The sequence below is a fragment of the Streptopelia decaocto genome (assembly GCF_964273445.1).
Source record: "Streptopelia decaocto genome assembly, chromosome: 7".
NCBI classification, from domain to species: domain Eukaryota; kingdom Metazoa; phylum Chordata; class Aves; order Columbiformes; family Columbidae; genus Streptopelia; species Streptopelia decaocto.
This window is the reverse complement of record NC_138661.1, coordinates 41,402,020-41,418,450: the sequence shown is the minus strand read 5'-3', so window position 1 is coordinate 41,418,450 and position 16,431 is coordinate 41,402,020. Positions and strand designations below refer to the sequence as shown.

The 16,431-nt window shown below is 45.9% G+C and overlaps 1 protein-coding gene across 2 annotated transcripts; it reads left to right on the top strand.

Annotated features, from left to right (window-relative positions):
• The first annotated feature begins 1,986 nt into the window (after nucleotides 1-1,986).
• Nucleotides 1,987-15,630, top strand: ZFYVE19 (zinc finger FYVE-type containing 19). Of its 2 annotated transcripts, none has more exons than XM_082059453.1 (11): nucleotides 1,987-2,172; nucleotides 2,684-2,805; nucleotides 4,267-4,320; nucleotides 4,868-5,028; nucleotides 6,271-6,416; nucleotides 7,299-7,413; nucleotides 7,982-8,191; nucleotides 8,709-8,788; nucleotides 9,476-9,580; nucleotides 10,963-11,105; nucleotides 12,521-15,630. In XM_082059453.1, the coding sequence occupies exons 1-11, from the start codon at nucleotides 2,119-2,121 to the stop codon at nucleotides 12,585-12,587; spliced, it is 1,257 nt and encodes a 418-aa protein (XP_081915579.1). In that variant the 5' UTR covers nucleotides 1,987-2,118; the 3' UTR covers nucleotides 12,588-15,630. The 2 variants fall into 2 exon arrangements, with proteins under 2 accessions (XP_081915579.1, XP_081915578.1); XM_082059452.1 differs by having other exon boundaries at nucleotides 1,991-2,338.
• Nucleotides 15,631-16,431: the final 801 nt, after the last annotated feature.

The window sequence follows — 16,431 nt, the reverse complement described above, 5'->3', positions numbered from 1 at the left end:
AGACCATCTAGCCTCTCCTACACTTCAAACAGGAATTGAAAACCTTGTGGGCTAAGTCGTGACATAGGACTTTAATAATCGGAGTTCACTTCATTATGTGAAACATCTGCACGCAAAAGAAGAAATAAAGCAAAGCTGCTGCTGTTCAGCTGCTCAAGGGCCGCCTGGTGCAGGAGCTGGAGCTGCGGGGGCCGGGCCCCCTCTGGTGGGCATCAGCGGGGGGACGTGGACCTGCCGCCTCCTTCACCAGCCAGGGGACAGGGAGGTGTCCTACCCTGGTCACCAAATACAGCCGAAGTGTTATTGAACGGGGAAGTTCAGTTTCTTCGACTGGTTCCCTCCCGTGCACCTCTGCCGGTGGCGCTGTCTGGATAGGAAGGTTCTTCGGGTTGCTGCTTGTATTTTGTGTTGCAGAACGGCACTCCAAATTACACCTGCCCATCGGTAGGCTGCACTGTAACATTGACTGAAATGTCCTCTTTCCCCCTGACCAGCTCAGTAGAAAAAAAAAAGAATATATATATATATATATACACACATATATATATATAGAGAGAGAGAGAGAGTAAATTCTGTTTTCTATTTATCGCGATCCCTGTTTTATGTCTACAGTGTGTGGAATTTCCAGGTGCAAAGTTTCACTTCCAAGTATTTTAGTCTTCCTTCTAATGTTCTTTACAATTAAAAAACCCCAAAAGCTTGAGACACCCCCTCACCTTTTTTTTTTTTACCTTTGAATTTAGCTTTGTTCAGGTATTAATGAGTCTTACTTCCTTGACTACATCAGTCAGTTTCCTAATTTAATTGTGCAGGTTTTTACAGTGTGGACTTACCTATTGAACTGGAAAGAATGCAAAATGTAATAGCAAACCCACATGATTAACAAGATGACTCACAGGAATCGAACGGTACCTAGAACTATGCTCAGTAACTTTTTCCTACAAACAGGGCAGGACATTGACTTCCAAAGGCATGCAGACAAACCCGGGCAGGAGCATTGGCTCGGGACAACGGGAGTTTAGCAGCTCAGCTCATTTCACAGTATCACAGTATCACAGTATGTTTGGGATTGGAAGGGACCTGGAAAGATCATCTAGTCCAATCCCCCTGCTGGAGCAGGAACGCCTAGGTGAAGTCGCACAGGAACATGTCCAGGCGGGTTTTGAATGTCTCCAGAGAAGGAGACTCCACAACTTCCCTGGGCAGCCTGTTCCAGTGCTCTGTCACCCTCACTGAGAAGAAGTTTGTTCTCAAATTTAAGTGGAACCTCTTGTGTTCCAGCTTGATCCCATTACCCCTTGTCCAATCACTGTTTGCCACCAAGAAGAGCCTGGCTCCATCCTTGTGGCACTCACCCTTTATATATTTATAAACATTAATAAGGTCCCCCCTTAGTCTCCTCTTCTCCAAACTAAAGAGACCCAGCTCCCTCAGCCTTTCTTCATAAGGGAGATGCTCCACTCCCTTAATCATCTTCGTTGCCCTATGCTGGACTCTCTCCAGCAGTTCCCTGTCCTTCTTGAACTGAGGGGCCCAGAACTGGACACAATATTCCAGATGTGGTATCACCAGGGCAGAGTAGAGGGGAAGGAAGACCTCTCTCGATCTACTAACCACCCCCCTTGTAATAATTTCATGCTCTTCTGAACCAGGATCTCATCACAGGTTTAAGTTAAAAACCAGTAACTTGAGTGCAGCGCTGTCAGGACTAGCGAACACGCTTTTCTGCCTGTCAGCACCCCCTGCCAGCCGCGCCGCGGGCACCAGACTACAGGTACCACAATGCATCGTGCGGCAGAGACGCATGTGTTAAGGTGCCGAGCAGCGACAGGCGGCTCCCGGCAGCCCGGGGAGCCGTGCGGAACCCTGGGCAGTGTAGTTTACCATGGAGAGCGGCCCGGGGACTGGAGGCGGGGAGGGCCGCTCAAAGGACTACAACTCCCGTCAGGCTGCGTGGGGGGCGGGAGGGCGGTGCCGCGGCCTCCCCGCACTGACAGTCCCGGCTGGCGGCCGTACCGCGGGTCTGCGGCAGCTGGAGGAGCTGAGGGGGCACTGCGGAGCGGGGCATTGCGGGCTCTGAGCGCCGGGCAGGGCGGCGGCCGCGCCTCCGGTAGCACCATGGATCACCGGTGCTATGGATGTGCGTCCAAGTTCTCTGTCTTCAAGAAAGAGGCAAGTCCGGCGGAGGGGGGCCCGGCCCGGCCGGCCCGCGGGTGCCTCCCCGCAGTGCGAGGGTCTGAGAGGGAAACCGGGGACACGCTGCCCGGCCAGCGGCGTGGCCTGTTGTCCTTCCGTGCCCTGTGAGTCCTCCTGGTGCCTGGTCTCAATATGTCTTCAAGTATGTATGTTTACTGAAAAAAAAAAAAAAAAAATGTCCTTGGATGTCATCCCTCTGATCCAATATTCGGTCATTGTCTAAGAGAATTCCCACACACACACTTTATTATACTATGGGATGAAATGGTGTCACTGCTTCCAGCAGCAATGTGTTGCTGCTCAAAGGCTCCTGAGAGCTTCTGTATCTCCAGCAGCAGCCAGTGGTACAGTTCTAAGAACCAGCACAACCCCAGCACTGCTGTTAGTGCCCCTGGGCACGGGCATTGCTCCCACGCAGCCAGAGCAGTGGTGAGTGTGGGGACCGGGTGGTGAAGCCCCGTCCTGCCCCTCGCTTGTGTCTCTGCAGTGTGGGTGCAGGAGCTGCGGACGGTCGTTCTGCTCGGGCTGCCTCAGCTTCAGCGCTGTTGTTCCCCGCTGTGGAAGCGCTCAGCAGAAGGTGTGCAAGCAGTGTCACGGAAAACTAACTGGGTAAGATGAGAGCGTTTCTTCACCCAAAGGCAGCATCCCGCTTTGTTTCTTCATTTTGTGTGCCCCCATGTTGTGTTGCAGATTTCTGCGTGAGAGCTGTGCAGTCCAAAGACAGGAATCAGGATTTGTGAGCTGTTCTCTGTGGTCACAGAGTAGTCTGAAAGGAGGAGGTTTAAATCTTCACAGATGGACACTGAATGCTTGAGGATACCTTGGCTATAGGAGACCAGGTTAAGCACCACCATGTTTTTGCTCAGAAATCTACACCCCTTTGAAAGCACAGACAGTATTTTCTGAGGTGTTGTAGTTGAACAGCGTGACAATAAGATGTTCCAAGTGTCATTACCTCTGTGGGCAAGCAGTGACACAAATCCTCATTGTTGGGAGATCTCTGCTGTGTGTAGCCTAAAGAGTTAAAATTTCGTAGCATAAAATTGGCTTGCTTTTAAAAGAAAAAACAGTGTTTGCAAATATAACCTGCAAATTGACTGTGAGCTATCAATGGTGAAAATACATCATTCAGTCTTTCAGGTTTTAAATTTTCTGATTTCCCTTTATAAGGCCAAAGCCATTAAGAAAACAAGGCAGCCTTTCTCCTTGTTTGGTTTTATCTCGTCTGTTTAATATCAGTACTATAGAGTAACAGCAGAAAAAAAGTCCTCCCTGTCTGTATAGCAGGTAGGTAATACATGTAGGCTGCAGCTGCATAAAGCTGCATATATTTTTGCTCTTCATGCAAATAGCTTTCAAAACAAACCTTAGAACTGGAAAGTGGTCCAATAGCGTTGCATTCATTTGTTGCTATTCAGGCCTTAGCACAGCACAGATGTGTTTGTAGCTGTGACTTCTAAGAACAAAATATTCTAACTACATTACGTAAGTGCGTAGTTTACCAGCTCAGCCTGAATATAACAAAGTAGAAGACAGTTACACAAGATGTGGTTGTGGTGTGCAGTGCACATGTGTGCTAGGTGGTGTTATGATACTGGTGGTTATATAAATATGTTTGTAACATTTTGTTTAGCTTACGCATTGTATAATTCTGTGCTTGTTGCATGCCACGGCTCCTTTCAGTGTCCTGCTGCATGGAAGCTAATTGCAGTGGGAGTTGTATCTAACTACTCTCTGTCTGCTCTCTGAACTGGGAGGTGCAGGCTGTGGGAGGCAGGGTGGTTCAGCCCCTCCTCTTCTGGGTCACTGGTGCCCATATTAGATCACATTTTGTACAGATGCAAAAAAAAAATGCACCAAAGGGCTAGAAATGAAGTTCCCTGCTGTCCCAGGCAGCTATATTACTTTAATCCCTTCCATAAGCTGATCGCTCTCCACATTAATGAGGTTATGAAAGGGGCTGTACCAGGAGGTCAAGAAACGTGTACTGGTTCCTCTTGAGTTGAGAGACCAGATGGTTGAAGCACTGCCAGTATCTTGAGTTCAGAGAAATTGTTTTTTTTCTTCCAGAGAGGGATCTCAAAGCAATTCAGCAAAATGGTCGCCACCAGAAAACTACAAAAAGTGAGTTGCACTTGCCAATCAGATGGTTGTTTCTGCCACAGGGGAGCCTTCCAGGCCCTTGCTGCTCCTCCCTTATAGAGACCAGCAGAAGTGGGGGTTGTAATGTCAGTATTTGTTTGTTCAGAATTAGATTAAGGATGGGGCCTTTGTTTCATTGTTCTGATTTTTCATTTGTTTCTTTGGGGGGTGGGGGAGTGTGCTCTTCTGAACAGACTCCCGGACAGCCACCTGTGTACATTTATCTGTGACTGATTTGGGCTGGCTTGGAAACAGGAGCCTGGTGGGGAAAAATTCCTTGTCTCCTTGGAAACAGTGCCAGGTGTACTGCTCCTACGAGCGAAGGTTTTCCTTACTCTTGGAAGTACCTCATTGTGAGTACCTCTCAATGTCCCAATATCAGAGAGCCTGGTACAGGAGGGAGTGGTTTCTGTTCTACACCAGCATTGTTCAAACCATCTATTGGGTTCACAGAGGATGTTTTGTATCTCAGGGTTTAAACCCCTGTGCTCAGTTGCCATGTCTTTTTTATTTTTTGTCCTTGTCACAGGCGTGTGGCAGCTTTTGAGGCCAAGCAAAACCAGCTGAGAGAACAACAGAAGGGAGCTGCAAAGCCCCCAGGTCGAGCAGGCTCTGGATACCAGAGGCTCTCAAAAGAGGACAGAGCTATTGCTGAGAGACTGGAGAGACTCAGGGAGGAAAGGAAACCGAGTGAGTTTTGGAGGATACCGGAGATACTTTGGGTGGGAACGCTGCTACTTGGGAAATATGAAATGTGGAGGGAGAGGGAGGTGCTGGGCTTTCAGAGCCTGTCCTTTTAGGGAACTGAAGGGTTAAAATTGGACAGAGTATCCATGTTCTGCTGCCACAGTGGCCAGATTCTACAGTGTTTTTAATGTTCCACTTTCTTTTTTTGCTTCTTGGGGTTTCCCTTGAAACTGCATCTCAATTTTGGGGCCATGTCTTACCTCTAAAATCACTTTCGCATTTTCCATTGTTTGGGGCAAGAGCCTGTGTCAAGCCCAACAGGAGCGGAATGAAATTAGGGTCTTTGGCGAAACTATTTTGCAGGTGGTGTCCTGTGAGTCATTGTCCTGGACAACAGCAGTGCCAGTCTCTGTGGGATCATGTTCTTACCAGCCTTGCCTCACATAGGAGAAAAAGGACTCTTATCCCAGTCCACAGCTGTCAGGTTCTTTGACAGCCTTGTGGTGCTTGTGGGAGAATAAACAGTTTAAAAAATTATATGTGATCTCTAAAAGGGAAAGAACACACTGCAAAATGGCTACCTGATTATCACAGAATCATTTAGGCTGGAAGGACCCTTAAGGTCATCAAATCCAACCTTAAACCTAACACTGCCAAGTCCACCAGTAAACCATGTCACTATGTGCCACATCTACATGTTTTTTAAATACCTTCAGGGATGGTGACCCAGTGACTTCCCGGTCAGCCTGTTCCAATGCTTGATAACCTGTTCAGTGAAGAAATTTTTCCTAATACCCAGTCTAAACCTCCCCTGTCACAACTTAGGACCATTTCCTCTTGTCCTGTTATGTGGCAGGGGAGGATTTCTGTATGATGTGCCTAGGATTACATTAAGAGACGTGGGAGCAATGGATGTTACTGCCTAAATGACACTTATTTCTCTGCCTGTCTCTAGTATCCCGAGTCAGCTGAGATTGCCAAATGACATTACCCTAATACTGACCTAATAACTAGGAGGTAAACTGTGGAGGAGGCAAGGACTTGGAAGAAGAGGACAGCAGTTAGCATTAGGCTCATCTCTGAGTCACTGCAGTGTGACCCCTCATTCATGTCAGGGGCTGAGGGAGGTTTTTGCTCAGGTTTTCAGAATCTGATTTCAGAAAGAAATACAGTTTAAAAAAAAAAAAAAAGGCTTTTGTTTCCATAACAGAATAATCTCCTCCCTTGTGTTATTCGGAATTGCAGAGTCCATCCCCACTCAGGCTGAGATTGAAGCGAGGCTGGCTGCCCTGAAGGAGGACTGCTGGGGACCTGTTCCATCCACGCAGGAAATGGAGGACCGGTTGGCTGTCCTGCAGGGGAGAGATCCTCCTTCCCAGGCTCCCAGACCTGTAAGCTCCCTCAGCATTTTAGCCAGCAACGTATTCTGAGCTGACACAGTAACTAGTGTCCCAGCATGTTAGCTGTTCTTCCTTCTTCAGCTTTTTTGTGTGCAAGTGGCTCCCTTCAGATATCTCCATTTCCCATTTATGTCGTTGCTCCAGAAGCAAATGGCCAGCCTCTAGCAGTTCACTGCTTCCATTTGAATGCTGTATGTTCCTTTATGTCAGCTGTAGTTCATGTCTTTGTTTTTAACAATAGATGCCAAATTTCTTTGCTCTCAACCCATTTGGGTGCTTAAGGGGTCTGATATTTTTTCAGAGTTGTTTGTGTTTGGGTCTTACCAGCCTCACCTTCTAACTGTAGTTCTTACTGCATCCCAGCTGGGCAAAATCCTGTTAATTATTCCAGAAATGGAAGCACAGAGTGGTTGGTGATTGAAGTGGAATGAGTTGAATATATGCCTTCAAAGCCCATATGAATGATCACGTCCCTGAGAAATGGTTGCTTCTTTTTCAGCAGTGCTGCACACCCGGCTGTTACCACAGGCCATGGTGGGGCTGCTGGCTGGCACTGTTGAGAGTGGCACTCTGTTTACATTGATGGTAGTGGCAGAGCTGGGGTTGGGAGCCAGCAGCAGGTACTCCTATACATTCAGTACTGCTTTGCCTTGTTTGAGTGACTGCTTTTAGAGTTGTGCTCATTCCGCAGCTCTGAGAATGAAGCCCAGAAAGACTTACACCACACAATTGTAAGGTGAGGCTCTCAAGATCAGTGGATGCGTGTTTTTATGCTGCTCCCACCTAGGTGATCTTGGTTACCACACTTTTCCTTTGATTGAGTATGCCACTTTCCTCTCATTTGCCTTTTCCCATGCCCTCCTTGTTTCTTAGATACACCAGCCTCCTGATACCAGAAGTCTGGTCCAGCAGACAGATGACCTCTTAACTCAACTGTCTGAGGAAGTTGCCATTGATGAGCATTACAGACCAAGAGTCCAGCCTCAAGGTATCTATTTTGGCTCCCAAAGACCTGTTTCTGTCTAATAATGTATGTGCTATAGTGAGAAGGGAATATGTGCCTCCCTGTCTGGCTTACAGGTGAGCTGCATGTCCAGTTTGTCCTTATGACTTATGTCCCTTTTTACACAAGTAGACCAAGAGCAGCCATCTGACTCCATACTGGGTCTCATTGTCTTTGCTTGAGAGATGTTTCCTCCTTCTCAGGGTTGTATTATTCAGATTGTTCCCTTCTGTTTCCCCAAGGCGACTGTTCCCTGGGGAGGAGCTGTTGCTGCTCCTAAGACACCTGTGCTCTGTTACAAAACATCAGAATCTGGGATACTGTTATCTTCCTAGCTGCAGTGCTTTCTCTGTAATCTCACTGCAAACCACAGATTAGTTCACTTTCTTCTCTTCATGTACAGTGTGAATCCTTCTGTGGTGTGCCTTTCCCTTTATTGCCCAGATTAATGGAGAGCAGCAAGCTGCTCTTGTACCATTGCTGCAGTCGTGCTGTCTGTGCCCAAGGAACATGGCTGCTGAGTCACCACCATCTTCTCTGTGTCTGTTTGCAGCTGTTAGTAGCCAAAGTCTGAACGATCTCAATCGGGACAGTGAAGATTGTGTTTGCCCTGCAAATCTGGACTCAAAACAGCTAGAGGAAGAGAAGAATAAACTTCTGGCAGAAGCTGCTGCTGAGCTGCGGGAAGAGAACACTAGGCAGGAAAAGATCCTGCAAGTTGCCAAGAGACTGGCAGCGCTCAAAGGCGAGGACCCAGAGAAAGGTGAGTAGCAGATGAGAATACAGTGCCAAGAGAGGAAGCAAGTTCCTGTGACAGAATTATTTGTTTTCTGAGAGGTGTTTATCCATTTAATTCCTCTGTTCTGCAAGCAACAGACTGAGATTTGGTTCTGTCTGTGAAGTTGTACAGGTTGGTTCGTCATGAAGTCAGCATGAGATATCTTAGTTGAGAGTAAAGGCTGGAGCTGTAAGGTCAGACTGCTTTGTCTTGCACCCTTCTTCGAGATAATTCGCTAGAATTATTACCCTCTGGTGACGGTAACAAAGCCTTTAAAAGCAAAGCTCTGGTTTTGGTGGGGACTTTTTTCCCATCCCTCTTGCAATATTAAAACCAAACAGTAATGGCCATTTTGAGGAGTCCCTATCTGAAAAGGATCTGTCTGTGCCAGAGCCAGAATGCCAAAACCCGTTCACATCACAAAAGATTGTCTCTGGCACATCAGTGGGCCCAAGGTTTGAGGCAGGGGTGGGTCACAGTCTCCTGTCTCTTACTCCTGCAGTTTCACTGGAAACCTATAAACTCCCTGACAGCGACGAGGAAGTGGCTGAGGAGGAAGCTATTCGCAGGGTGCTAAAGCAGGTCAGAAGTGGCAGCTGTGGCCTTGTTTGTCATTTTCTCAGTTGTTCCTGGTGTGTATGTTACCCAGTGAGTGTGCAAAGGATGTGTTTCTCTTCCTGGGCCAAGGCTCATTCCTTCCCCTCCTAGTGCTTTTGCAATCCTAGCTCCCATGGGTCATTCAGCTACAAGCAACTGACATAACTTTTAGTCTGTCACTTGGTCTTTCTAATTCATGCTTAATGTTTCTTGTGGTGTCTCCTTTCCAGCCCCACTCTGCTTTGTTGCTTCTTGCTTCATCATTTCCCCACCCAGCTAGAACATGGATGATATGTGTGCTGTTCAGCGCAGCTTATGCCTAGATTCGTCTCGGAAACGTCTATGAATTGTCTTGCAGGCAGACACGGGCTTTCTGTGCTCAAGTTTCTGCCTGGTTACAGACCCCACACACATGATTAGCATGATGTTGAGGGTCTGCTGATAGCTGCACTGCAAAGCAGAGTGTGTTAGCTGAAAGCCACTGCTGCTGCACTGACTGATCATGATGTATACACAGTGTTCAGAGTGCAGACAGAGCAAGCTCACACCTGTCTGGATAACAGCAGATAGATTCAGACTTATCATCTATCACTGCATGAGAGGTTTAGAGCCTAGAATGGGACTCCCAGCTGTGTTTGAAACAAGAGGCTTATTGCTTTCTGTTGTTACCAGCTCACAGAGGAAGCAGCCCTGGATGAAGCAAGTGGATTCAACATTCCTCCTGATCAGACCACCCAACCCTTGCAACAGAACCTGCATAAGAAAGCAAAGCAAAAGGTCAGTGATCTGATCAAGATCTCTTGAAATGACATGTTCTGGGGTCTTTAGGAGAGTACAGGTCTGCAGAAAAAGTTTGTTGTGTCCTAGGCTTTATGAAGGAAAAAAAAAAAATCAAAACCAAAACAAACAAAAAACTCAACGAGATTCTGCAGAGCAGGCAAGCCAAGTGTCTTCTGCAGGGCTGACCCAGCCCTGAGCACAGCTGCGAATCATCCTTGTACTTTTTAAAAGAAATTGCTCCCTAGAATGCATTTCTTTTCAGACTGGCTTTCTGCTGAATGGGGTGGAGTCTTCTAAACCCAGAGAAGGTAGCATAGACCTTGCAAGATGGATATTTAAAAGAAGGAATTTTTAACTTGCCAATGTAATTAGACCAAGAAGGCCACTGTCTAGTACTGTACAGTCTGAACTAGGAGAAGTGGGAGGTTTGCCAGTGCTTTCAGCATGTGCAGAACAGAACCTCTAGATAGTAATCGACTGTTCTCATATAACCTCAGAGGAAGGAATCAGTAACAAGATATCCTATGCTCAGAATGGATTCCAGCCTATTATGGAAATACATACACCTTCTCTAATGTGCAAGAATTAAATGGACCTGTGACTCACAGACACCTGACACGCCCATCCACAGTGGAAGAAATTATTTAATTGTAAGCATTATTGAAGACATCCAGCTCATAGGTGTGCCACCTTGTACTTCTGGGCTTACTGATGGAAAAGATAGTGCTGTCTTATTCCTGTGTTGGGAAGTTGCCTTTGCCAGTGCCCAGGCAGTGTGTCCAGGTGTGTGTATGGCTGTTCAGTTCCACAAGAGTTCTCTGTAGAGCAGGAAGAGACAATAGATGGCCTTATTGATATGTTTTAGATTATTATTTCAGAAGATCTTTTTGGACTGACCTCAGGTACAAATCAATTGTAGGGGCCTTTTGGCAAATCACTTCCTTTGTTCTCCAGTCTCCTTTCTGTATCAGGGAGAAAACACCCCTCTCCACCTCCCCACTGCTTTCCCTCCCCACATAACAGCTGTCAGCAAAAGTGCCTTTGCAGCAGGGATTGTCAGTCACTTGGTATTGCTGTGGTGCCTGCCAGAAGATCTGAGCTTCATGCCCTTAACACAGTATGGGCAACCAAAGACACCAAAGGAGGGTGAATACCTGTTTACCTTCTGAGCAACATAGACTCATGAGGAAATGATAGACAGTATATTGGGTTTTTATTTAACAATCTAGATACATATGGAGCCTATCCTTGAGCACTGGGCAAGTTCACCTCCCAGACTTAGGATCAACATGTCATTGTGGCCATCATGCATTACAATCAAAGTCCCGTATTGACTCTGCTGGGGTTTGAATTCTGTGTCTGTTTTTTTTGTGAATTAGAGCCAGACTCCAGCAACCACAGTTTTTGCCAGGGCAGATGACAGTGATGAGGAGGAGTTACCATGGTGTTGTATCTGCAACGAAGATGCCACTTTGCGCTGCCATGGCTGCGATGGGGACCTCTACTGCCAGCGCTGTTTTCGGTAAGTCTCACAATTCCTCTTGGTCTGAGAGGTGGGTCACAGGTAAGCTCGGCTGCTTTTATTTGTTGTTCCTGTTGGGCAGCAAAGTGCACAGAAGAAGGGAAGATTTGAGGAACCCTGATCTGAACGGAATGCTGTATTATGGAAATACTTTGTGCAATTCGTAGTTATCCCAGGCTTCAGGGACTAAACTCGTCCTAGGCAGAAATGTTCTGTGTGTACCACTCCAGTGCATGTTTGGGCTCATTGTCTTGAGTGTTCTCTGGAGCAGCTGATGTGCTGCGTTGTGTGGGATGAGATAAGCGAGACCATTGTTCAGTGACTCCTATGGCTTGTTAATGACATTGATGGATGATCTGAGCTGGATTCCCATAAGAGGGAAGATGAAATAATATAAATTCCTGAGGCTTTTCTTAGGTTGAGACTCTGCAGTTTTAAACCATATAAAAAAACTTTGTTCAAATATATATGGGGAAATCTTTTTTTCTCAGTCAGGCCTTGTAGCAGCTATAGTCTTGGTTCTTACACATCTGTAGCTCAATTTTTGACAAAAACGTTGTCTTTGTCTCAGATTCAGAGGGTTAATTTATTTGAATACAAAGCTATTCCTCACAGCTTCTGTGGCTTCTCTTTTTCATATCACAAAAGTATTGGGTGGTTGGCTGGGTTCTCAGATGAGTGCTGCATGACATTTAGACAGCAGGATGCTAAGAATCTGGTTGGGATACTAAGAGATGCTTTTTTGTATATTCTCTCACTTCCTGGAAATGTTTTTGTAGAGAGATGGAAATGGAGTGGGGAAGAACAGATGAAAATGGTAAGAAAACATATGATTGGCAATGTTAGGTGATTAAAAACAAAACCAAACAAACAAAAGTATCAGACAGCAAACTTCAGTAAAAGCAGAATCAGCAGTCTGGCAGGTGAGTGAGTGTCTTAGTTACGTGCTGCGGATGCAGGCTTGTGTCTTACTTGACACTGCCTGCTGCTGAGCATGGTTAAGACAGCCGCCAATACACTGCATTTTAGCCACAGCAGTTATTTTTCAGAGTTGTGTGAGGCAGACGGTCATTTTGACTGTTATCACAGGAGTTGCTAGTGTGCTTGGAAATCACAGACATGGTACTGAAAATGAGCCACCAGTTTCATGAATCTCTCAAAGAGGGAAAGAGAGGAACTGGTTGTCATTTCCCATTCCAGCAGGCAAAGATGAGCAGACCTTTCCACAAAGCACCTCAGAGGTTTCTGTTGCAAGCAAATATCTTAAGTAGTCTGTGTCTGCCAGTCAGGTCCTCAGAGCCAACTTCCGGGAGAGGTTTCTAGTTAAGGGCTGCTGGGAGGCATCTGATGCAGTGTCTAAGGGTGAGTTCCCTGCCTGGGGATTTATGTCTGACCACACTTTGTTTGCTTCTCAGGGAAGGCCATGATGAGTTTGACCTGAAGGACCACCACACCTCCCGCTATCATCTTCCTTGCAAGTAGGAGTGATCAGACTCTTCATGGGCAGAAAAGGAGATGGAGAATGGGAAAAATGAGGAGTTGGCCAGATGGGAAGCGTCCAGGTGGATTTGCAACCAAAACGGGGGTGATGTTTTGGACATTTAAAGGATGTGTTGTAATCTGAGAGAGGCTTGGAGGGTGTGCGACTGTCCTCACAAATTCAACCGGAGAAGTGCAGAGTTTGCTGTGCGTGCTTGGGGATAAATGAGGATGTGCGGAAGTGGATCCGAGTCTGTGAATACAGACGGTAAGGCGATGTGGGTAGCTGTAAAGATGTGTGCTCAAGGCAGTACTGACTGGCTGATAAGTAACTTCCTGCTTTTGCTAACAGCTTACACGCTGGTTCAACAGGCAGCAAAGCACTTTGCACTAATAAAACTGTCTACGTCGTGATCACGTGTGTGATGAGAACTTTCAAAGCATAATAAAAAACTATTACACAGCAGTCTGTGGTTAAAGTCTGTCCTGGAAATGCCCGATAGCTCTTTAAAAAGTGTTGCCCCCCTTACTGTCAAGTGGCTTAGTGAAGGAAATGAAAGATCATGAAGTCATCAAAAATGTTTCTGTGGTGTGGCTGGAAGAGGTGCAGGGGCTGCTCTGCCTTGATGGGCTGTGTTGCTCACATGCTCGAAATGAAGGCTTCTTTGTAAAGGTCATCTGCTAGTGGTGCACAGCATTGTGATCTGCTGTGCTGAGGTTCCATGTGCGCTGTAAGAGCAGCATGTTAGTCTGAAAGGGTTGTGTATTAGTCTGAAAGCGGAGTTTGGCTCTGTTTATTATTTGGTCCCCTGGTGGGGAAAAAGGGGTTTACCTGTGTGATGGTCTTTATGTGGCTGTGAGAGAACCTCAGTTTAATATGCTCATATCCTTCCCTGGAGACAGTCCAGATGCAAGTGACACTTGCCAGTGACCAAAGCACCCAGAATCACTACAAAGACCTGACTAAGCTTGCCCTGAATTGGCTCTAATATCTCATCAGGATGAGCTCTTCCCAGGACTATTAATGTGTCTTCTGAGACAGCTGTCTAAGGTTGACAAATTCCAATGGCAAAAAAAGCCCACAAGGATTTGCCTTTGATGGGGAATTTCCAATGAATCTTGCCTGTCTGGTTTGACACTGCCGCTCCCAGCTCTCTGCCCTGCCCTGTGCTTGAGGTCACTGCCTCCATAGATGAGTTGACAAAACAGCATTTGCTGCACCTCAGCCAGCCCTGGTCAGAGCACAGCAAAGAAATTAAACTGCTGCTGAAGATGGGTTAGTGCTGACATGCTGGACTGGATCAGGCCTTTCAACAGAAGCCTGTATCAGACAATGTGGAATAGTAATACTGCAGGTTAACACACTAAAAACGGCAAGTGTAACCAGCAGTGCCATCAAAACCCTTTGTTGGGAAGGGGTGGAAAAACCTGATTCTTGCGGGGGATCTTCTTTCTCCTGGCAGTCCCTGCTTCACCAGTGCCTGTCTCTTTGGGATGGGTAGACAGGAAAACTACCTGAGTTGTTCTGATGCAACAGCTCACAATGAGACCTGTGTTACACAAGATTTAACTAGAGTTAATGCCTAAGGAGCTTGCAGTCTTAAAAATGAAAACAAAGTGCTGTTCTGGCTTTGTGTTATTGTAGAAATGACACTTTTTCATTGCTATTTGACCCAAATAATTAGTCTGATAGCAAGACAACCCAGTTCTGTTAAATCCTTTTGTGTTTTTTGTGTACAGATGAAGATGCTAATACATGTTCTTATATGCCTTCTAAGACCGATCCACTCCTTTGGGCTTCAGCCTGTGCCTTTTCCAAGCAGTTAACAGACACTTTTAATTCTTGCTTTACAGCTGTGCTTTAATATCTTAGCATGAGCTGGTGTGTTATGTGCAACATTTTGGATGCTTCATCAGCCACAACTGAACTGTGAGCTCCTTGCGCAGTTAGGCAGCTTGTGTCTGGTAAGCCCTGCCCTGTTCACAGCAGCAGTAAGGGAGCAGGTTACAGCTGGAAGCAGTTTATGTAGTTTCCAAGATTGGTTTCTGTGGGGTCATCCCAAGGAATCCAGAAACGCACACAGCCTAATACATGAATGGAACTTAGTCATGCATGGAAGAGTCTCTTCAGTCATAAACACACACACGCTGATGCTTTCCCTGCACCACTAATGGGCATTTTTGTGGCTGCTGAGCTTTCTGCATGTAATTGGCCGTTTTAGTGGCAGCCCAGTCACTTTCCCCTGAAAAGCTGTTCCCGCTGGAGCTGTTACCTCAGTGATCTCCATGGAGGAGGGGGTGGAAGGGGTATCTAGATCCTCTCTGCAGGAAGCAAACCTTGTTGAACTGTCACTGTGACAGAGGAATGCTGTGTGACCTTTAAGTGAGCAGTGCACTTTTAAGCTGTGTTGCTTACTCTCTGTCCTTGTCTTTGAAAAGGTGCTGGTGAATGAGTAAAGATAGTGGTAAACAGTCACAGCCGTTCAAGGACTGAAGAGAGTTTGGTATCTTCAAGAGAATCAGCTTCTTTGCTTCTGTTTTTGTAACATGCTGTGAGGGCACAAGAAGATTTTCTTTCCCTCTCAAAATATTTTGTATGCAAACTATAAAATATAGGCTCTACCCCCAAAAGAATTAAAAATAATTATAACCAAGATTGAACTCAGATTAGTTTACAGAGAGAGGTCCCAGCTTAGTTAAGCTGCATTAACTTGCATTTGCTGTGAGCAAATTGCATGAGCACGTGTGTTGCCTCTGGTGCTGTTACATGGTCACCTGTCTAAATGTAGCAGCCAGAATGTTTTTAAAGGCCATGTTGTAATCACAACTAAGGGCAAATGGCATTAAAGGTTTTTTATATATACACCTTCGTAAACCTTCAATTAGAAAAGTACATGGACTTTCATACATTCTGAGTTATCTTGAAATAATAAAGAGGGCAAAGTTTCTTTAAAGAACCATTCTTACCCAGTATCTGCATAGCAAACATTACAGCCTGATGCTAGTGGTGGTGTTGAGAAACACCAAAGTTAACTGGAAGCTGGTTTGGTTGGGGGGGGGGGTGGTTGTTTTTGCTTTTTTTTTGTGTGTGTGTGTGTGGTTTTTGGTTGTGGGTTTTTTTGTGGTTTGTTTCTTTGGGATTTTTTTTGTGTTTTTTAATAAATAAACTAAATTAGTCTGTGGTCTAGGCTGAGAAGAGCCAAAGAGCCACTTTTAAAAACTAGAAAAAAAATAATTTGCTCTGACTTATGTTGCTTTTTCTTCTGCATCATGTTCCCCATGATCACACTGTGCTCATTTGAAGCAGTCCTCTGTGGTAGTGATGTCCTTGTGTATCAGAACCAACTGCATGTCATAGGGACTGCAGTTTACTCTTTTTCTGCTGCTTGCAGAATAAGCACAAAGACAGCTTCTGTCAGGTAGAGTTTCAAGAACCTGTTTTTTTCCTGGGTTTTAACAGTGTCTGCCTTAAAGCATAGACAAAAATTCTCTGCATCACTTCATATTGATGGAATACAGAACAGTGCCAGTGTGGAGAAAATCTATCTCTTGGGTCAGAGGAATGACATCTTGGGTCTCTGTGCTGTCACAGCTCAGCAGAATAAAACAAAGCCTCTTGGTAGGGTATGTAATTAATCTGGACTCCTGTGCACTACTGTGCCGCAGCTAATTACAGCTCTATTCTAGGACACTCAGCTCATGGCCTGTCCACCCAGACTAATGTATTTAAGATATTACTAGTCCAGCCTGAGAGTCCTTGTTTGTCTTTGTTCGTAACCTGCACGTCCCTTTTGTTCCAGAGTTGGCCTCTCTTGTCCCTGTCTGACAAAACACATATTCAAAAGCT